The 6,663-nt window shown below is 42.9% G+C and overlaps 1 protein-coding gene across 3 annotated transcripts in view; it reads right to left on the reverse strand.

Annotated features, from left to right (window-relative positions):
• LOC109912544 (gastrula zinc finger protein XlCGF7.1-like) overlaps window positions 1-6,046 on the reverse strand; it is a 10,049-nt gene extending 4,003 nt beyond the window's left edge. Inside the window, exons 1-3 of one of the 3 annotated variants that reach the window (XM_048599456.1) lie at window positions 5,532-5,729; window positions 4,798-4,956; window positions 1,257-2,416 (exon numbers count right to left, since the gene is read on the reverse strand). In XM_048599456.1, the coding sequence (XP_048455413.1) occupies window positions 1,266-2,108 (843 nt within the window). In that variant the 5' untranslated portion in view covers window positions 2,109-2,416; window positions 4,798-4,956; window positions 5,532-5,729 and the 3' untranslated portion in view covers window positions 1,257-1,265. Of the gene's footprint in view, window positions 1-1,256; window positions 2,417-4,797; window positions 4,957-5,531; window positions 5,730-5,921 lie in introns of those variants that run through there. The other 2 variants (XM_020511974.2, XM_048599457.1) reach the window with 2 other exon arrangements.
• Window positions 6,047-6,663: the final 617 nt, after the last annotated feature.

The raw sequence follows: 6,663 nt of genomic DNA on the forward strand, positions 1-6,663 counted from the left end.
GCTAAATCACCCTCAATCCCATGCCTCCGTATTTTCTGCAATAGCCTACCGTGGGGAACCTTATCAAACGTTTTACTGAAATCCATATACACCACATCAACCGCTTTACCCTCATCCATCTGTTTGGTCACCTTCTCAAAGAACTCAATAAGGTTTGTGAGGCACGACCTACCCTTCACAAAACCGTGTTGACTATCCCTAATCAAATTATTCCTTTCTAGATGATTATAAATCCTCTCTCTTATAATCCTTTCCAACACTTTACCCACAACCGAAGTAAGGCTCACTGGTCTATAATTACCAGGGTTGTCTCTACTCTCCTTCTTCAACAAGGGGACAACATTTGCTAGTCTCCAGTCTTCTGGCACTATTCCTGAAGACAATGACAACATAAGGATCAAAGCTAAAGGCTCTGCAATCTCCTCCCTAGCTTCCCAGAGAATCCGAGGATAAATCCCATCTGGCCCAGGGGACTTATCTATTTTCACACCTTCCAGAATTGCTAACACCTCCTCCTTATGAACCTCAATCCCGTCTAGTCTAATAGCCTGTATCTCAGTATTCTCCTCGACAACATTGTCTTTTTCCTGTGTGAATACTGACGAAAAATATTCATTTAGCGCCTCTCCGATCTCTTCGGACTCCACGCACAACTTCCCACTACTGTCCTTGACCGGCCCTAATCTTACTCTAGTCATTCTTTTATTCCTGACATACCTATAGAAAGCTTTAGCGTTTTCCTTGATCCTACCTGCTAAAGACTTCTCATGTCCCCTCCTGGCTCTTCTTAGCTCTCTTTAGGTCCTTCCTGGCTAACTTGTAACTCTCAAGCGCCCTTACTGAGCCTTCACGCCTCATCTCTACATAAGCCTCCTTCTTCCTCTTGACAAGAGATTCAACTTCTTTAGTAAACCACGGTTCCCTCGCTCGACCACTTCCTCCCTGCCTGACAGGTACCTACTTCTCAAGGACACGCAGTAGCTGTTCAGACACTGAACTGTAGACTTTGCACCAAGGGTCAATTTACAATAGAAATAAAAGTTTGTAAATATTTTGAAATTGAGTTCCAGATGAGAGTTATTGAATTAAGAGTAAGGATGACAGGTAACACTTCTTTTAAGAAAAAAATGGAAATCTGCCCAGAAAATTAAACTCTGGCCTGTTACAGCATTGTGTACGTCAGAAGAAACATTTTTAATATTGTCAGGCTCCCAAAATTGAATGTGATTCACAGAATCAATAACAGTAGAACCTACCTTCGGCAATCATTTATGAACTCGCTCATGTGCCGCTAGGTTGAAGGACCTGGTGAATCGTTTCCCACACACAGAGCAGGTAAATGGTCTCTCTCCAGTGTGAACTCGCTGGTGAATGAGGACAGCAGATGAACACCTGAAACTCTTTCCACAGTAAGTACAGCTGAATGGCTTCTCCTCTGTGTGAATTTGCTGGTGGGACTTGAGAGTTGATGATACAGTGAATCTCTTCCCACACACAGTGCAGGTAAATGGCTTCTCCCCTGTGTGTATTCGCTGGTGAGCTACCAGATTGTGAGATTTTGTGAATGTCTTGCCACACACAGTGCAGGTGAACAGTCCCTCCCCAGTGTGAACTCGCTGGTGGTCATTGAGGCTGTGTGAATGTTTGAACCTCTTTCCACAGTGAGTGCAGCTGAATGGTTTCTCCTCAGAATGAACACGTTGGTGAGTCACCAAGTTGGATGACTTTGAGAATCCCTTCCCACATGTAGAGCAGATGAAGGGCTTCTCCCTGGTGTGAACTCGCTGGTGTTGACTGAGGTCAGATGAAGACCTGAATGTCTTTCCACAGTGGGTACAGATGAATGGCCTCTCCTCAGTGTGAATTCGCTGGTGTAACATGAGAGAGGATGTCTGAGTAAATCCTTTCCCACATACGGGACAGGTGCATGGCTTCTCCTCAGCATGAACTCGCTGGTGTGAACAAAGGCCAGAAGGTCGAGCGAATCCCTTCCTGCACACTGAGCAGGTGAACGGCTTCTCCCCAGTGTGACTGCGTCGATGGACTTCCAATCGGGATGGGTAACTAAATCCTTTCCCACAGTCTGCACATTTCCATGCTTTCTCCATGGTATGGGTGTCTTTGTGTCTCTCCAAGGGAGATGTTCAGTTGAAACCACATCCACACACGGGACATGAGAATGGTTTCCCCACTGTGAACGTTGTGATGTTTTTTAAAATTACGTAACTGGTTAAAGCTCTTTCCACAGTCAGTTCACTGGAACATTCTGTACCTTTCCAGTCTCACTAATGTTTGAAATCTTCTTCCAGAGACACAACTGAGGAACATTTTTCCTTACACATTCAGAAGCTGGTGAGATTCAGCTGTTTATATTTAGTTTGAATCTCCCGTCTGAACATTTTTTCCCTTCAAGAACCTGTAAAGATAAAAAAGTCATCACTGTCAGTACAGGATAGAATTCAGACAATTCCAGTCTGTGTGGAATATTTTTTCCTCTCTTGTTCTCCAAACCTATTTATCTCAGTCCCACACACTCTCACTTCTCCCTGGGCTGAATTCCAAACTCATTTCCGTATTCCCTTCGTCTACTTGCAGGTTTCCTCCTCAATCCTGAGCATGCCCAGAGGACAGTCCAATCTTACATGAGTGCATTAGTCTTTGCATATCACAGTAGATCAGTGCACAGGCACAGTGCTATCACAGTGCAGTGTGAACCCAACTCCCCCCAACAATGTAGCTTTGGGGCCTCCCCCTCCTTCCCAGGAGATGATATCAGTGGTTTAGTGGGAATGGGGTTGAGGGATCAGGTGGGTCTCAGAGACAAGGTGAACTCAGAGAGCGTGTAAGGGGAAAGAAGCTAGAGAAAGGTCCAAAGTCAGGGGCTCAATAAAGTGGGACATCAGAGGAGGTTTAGCCCCAGTGAGTTATGGAAAGGGAAGAAAGCTAAAGAGGCAACTGATTGGATTGTCTCAATCTCGAGTGACAAAGAAGACCATGAGCCCCTCCCTCCTCCACGACTGCTTGTTGTTGGAGGTGAGGATGGAGGAGACAAGGGAGAGGGATACAACAGCAAAAAGAATACACTTGTGATTGAGAAATTAAGAAGATTTAACAAACATATTGTAAAATCTTTAAAACATGGCTGATTTGACTTTTATCCAAAATAATACTGAAACGCAGCTCAGTTTTAGAAATTAACATCAGCGGAAAACAAAACCCCAGTGCCTGAATGTATTTTGCTGTTAATCATAATCAGAACATAGTTCGCCATTCAGTCCCTCTAGTTTGTTCTGCCATTCAATTAGATCATCACAGTGGTTACTTGTGAACTTGCTGGTGTCTGAGCAGGATGGATGAATGAGCAAATCCCTTCCCAGCTAAACAGCTTCTCCTCAGTGTCAGCTCACTGGTAGTCCAGCTGGTTGGGTAAGGTTGCAAATCCATTCCCACACACACAGAGCAGATGAATTGCCTCTCTCCAGCATTCTCTTCCCAGAACATTACACAATACTCCAGCTGAGATCAAACTGCTGTCATGTACAACTTCAACATCACCTCTATAATGTTGTATGCTACACCCCTGTTAATAAAGCCAAGGATACAGCATGCTTTATTAACTGCTCTTTCCACATTTCTTGTCACCCTCAACAACTTATGCACAGAAACTCCTAGATTCTTCCTTTAGAGTTGAACCCTTCATTTTATATTATCGTTCCATGTTTCTCCTATCAAAATGAATAATTCATATTTCTCCGCATTGAACTTTATCTGCTATTATTCCACTCATTCTACCAACTTACCTCTATCTTTTTGACTTTTCAAATTCAACACTACCTTCCTCATAATTTACAATCTTCCAAGTGTTGTACTGTCTGCAAACTTTGAATTGTAACATGTCATTGACATACATCAGGAGAAACAAGGGTCTAAACATTCACTCCTGAGAATCTTCACCACAAACCATTCTCAAGCTTGAAAAAAACATCCATTAACCTTTGGAGCTACTCACTAATCACTACGCTTTGTTTCCTGTCACTCAGCTATTCGAGAACCTAAGTTGCTGCTAAACTTTTACTTCCATGAGCTGTAATTTTTCTCACCTGTCTTAGGTGCAGCACTGTATCAATCACCTTTTGGAAGTCAATGCACCAATCAACAGATTTGCCTTTATCAACCTCTGTTATCTCTTCAAGTTACAACACATGATTTCCCTTGAAAAAGTCTAAGCTGGTTTTCTATGATTTACCTGAATTTATCAATTTAACAGTTAATTTTGTTCAGAATTATTGTTTCTAAAAATTTTGCCACCACTAACATTAAACTGACTGTTCTGTAGTTGCTGCTGATATCTTTACACACCTTTTTGAAGAAGGGTGTAATGTTTGCAATTCTCTAGTCCTCTGGTACTACCTTCAAATTCATGGAAAACTAAAAAATAATGGGAAGTGCCTTTGCAATTTCCACTCATTTCCTTGGATACTCTCATCCAGATTTACTACCTTAATTACTTTATGTGCGGACAGTTATCTGACATCTTCTCCTTATCAATTTTAAACCCTTTTGAATGACTAAACCTTCTCCCTCTTTCACCATGGCCTGGGCAGCATCTTATTTCTTGGTGAACACAGGTGCAAATATTCATTTAACACCTCAGCAATAAACCATGCCTCCATACATGAATCCCTTTTTTAGCCCCAAATCATCCTTCCTCCTGATATTGCCATATTTTTATTAATTATATGACAATAGAAGACTTTAGGAATCCAATTTTTGTTGGCTATCACTCTCCTTTCATACCTTTAGCTTCCTTCATTTTCTTTTTCACCAAACTCTGAATGTTCTATTTTCAGCACAGTTCTCAATTGTATGTCCGAGATAATGACCCAGATAACGTTCTGGGGACCCAGGTTTGAGTCCCACCGCAGCAGATGGTGGAATTTGAATTCAATAAAATATCTGGAATTAAGAATCTAATGTTGATCATGAATCCATTGTCAATTGTTGGAAAAACCCATCTCATTCACTAAAGTCCTTCAGGGAAGGAAACTGCCATCCTTAGCTGGTCTAGCCTACAAGTGACTCCAGGCCCACAGCAATGTGGTTGACACTGAACTGCCCTTTGGGCATTTCGGGATGGACAATAAATACTGCTTAGCCAGCGATGCCCTCATCCCTTTAACGAAAAAAAAATCTGTCATAAAAATACGCTGTTCTTCTTTTTCATAATTTACACTTGATTTGTCACTTAGCTTTGTTGCCCTACCTTCCACTTTTAAGATAATGTACTTGATGGTATCAATAATACCTTATTCTTAAAAGCAGGCCATTGTACAATTACCACTTTTCATATCTTTTAGTCCAGATTATTTTCCACAATGACTGAAGTTAATTTTTCCCCCAGTTAATTTTTCTTACTTCGGATTCATTTATCCTTTTCCACAGTTAGCCAAAACCTCATGATAAAATTATTACTGTCCTTAACTATTCCAACTGACACACTGCCCTCTTCATTTCTAAGAACAAAGTCTCACCGTGCCTCCTCTCTCATTGAACTGGAAACATACCATTGTAGAATGTTTTCCTGAACAAACTATCAAAACACTTGCACTTCACTGTCCACTACTGCAGTATATTTTCTCTAACTTTACTGACTGCAACACGCTTTTCCCCTGGATCATACAAAAAGAAAAATGTTTTCTTATCCAACATCCCCCGCTGTGGTGAACGTCCCCAATGCAGGACACAGGCGAATGGTACGCAGGCGCCGTCCCACCCAGTGTCTAGAGCATGCGCGGTAACCCGATGACAATGGGCAGAGATGCTGTTTTTTCTCATCTGCAGGCGATGAGGCTGCGTGAACGTGGAGGAAGCGCTGGAGGCAGCCAGGAAAAGGGGAGAGTTTGTAAACACTTGTCAAATACCTCAAACTTCGGTGATCAACCACAAGTCCTGGATTTGTGTCCACGGGTCCTTTACCCGAGAACAGCGCATAGTGAACTACCACCATCTTGGATCTCGGTGAACAGAGCGCATGCGTGACCACTTCTGTGACGCAACATAATTGGAGGGGGTGGGGTGGTACTGGAAGATGAGTGTTCGTAGACGGGTCTTGGCGCCCGGTCAGAGAAATCAATTCAGATGACATATTATTTTGAAGCGGCAGCACACACTCTCAAGCTGCTGGTGGTGTTTGCAGCCGATGGGTGCCAATGCAGCCATAACCCTTGATCCCTTTAGCCCTAAAACAAACTATATCTATCTTTTTCTTGACAACTTGGTGGATAGCAGAGCAGGCTCAGTGGGCCAAATCGATTTCATTGGGCCCTGTTTCTTATTTTCACCTAGCGTAACCTATCTGTGCTAAATCCTGAGATAGTAGGAACTACCGATGCTGGAGAATCTGAGAAAACAACGTGTAGAGCTGGATGAACACAACAGGCCAAGCAGCATCAGAGGAGCAGGAAAGCTGACGTTTCGGGTCTGGACCCTTCTTCAGAAAATGCTAAATCCTGCTCTGCCATCCAAGAAATCCATGGCTGATTTGACTGTGGACTTCACTTCAGCTTCTTCTCTGTCCTAGGTATGATGCTGCTGGCCTCTCTTCCAAGATCTTGCCCATGGCCCAGGTGAGTGTTCATGCAGTGTCCACTGTTGCACTTGATA

Source organism: Rhincodon typus, chromosome 7 (genome assembly GCF_021869965.1).
Source record: "Rhincodon typus isolate 14 chromosome 7, sRhiTyp1.1, whole genome shotgun sequence".
Classification (NCBI taxonomy): domain Eukaryota; kingdom Metazoa; phylum Chordata; class Chondrichthyes; order Orectolobiformes; family Rhincodontidae; genus Rhincodon; species Rhincodon typus.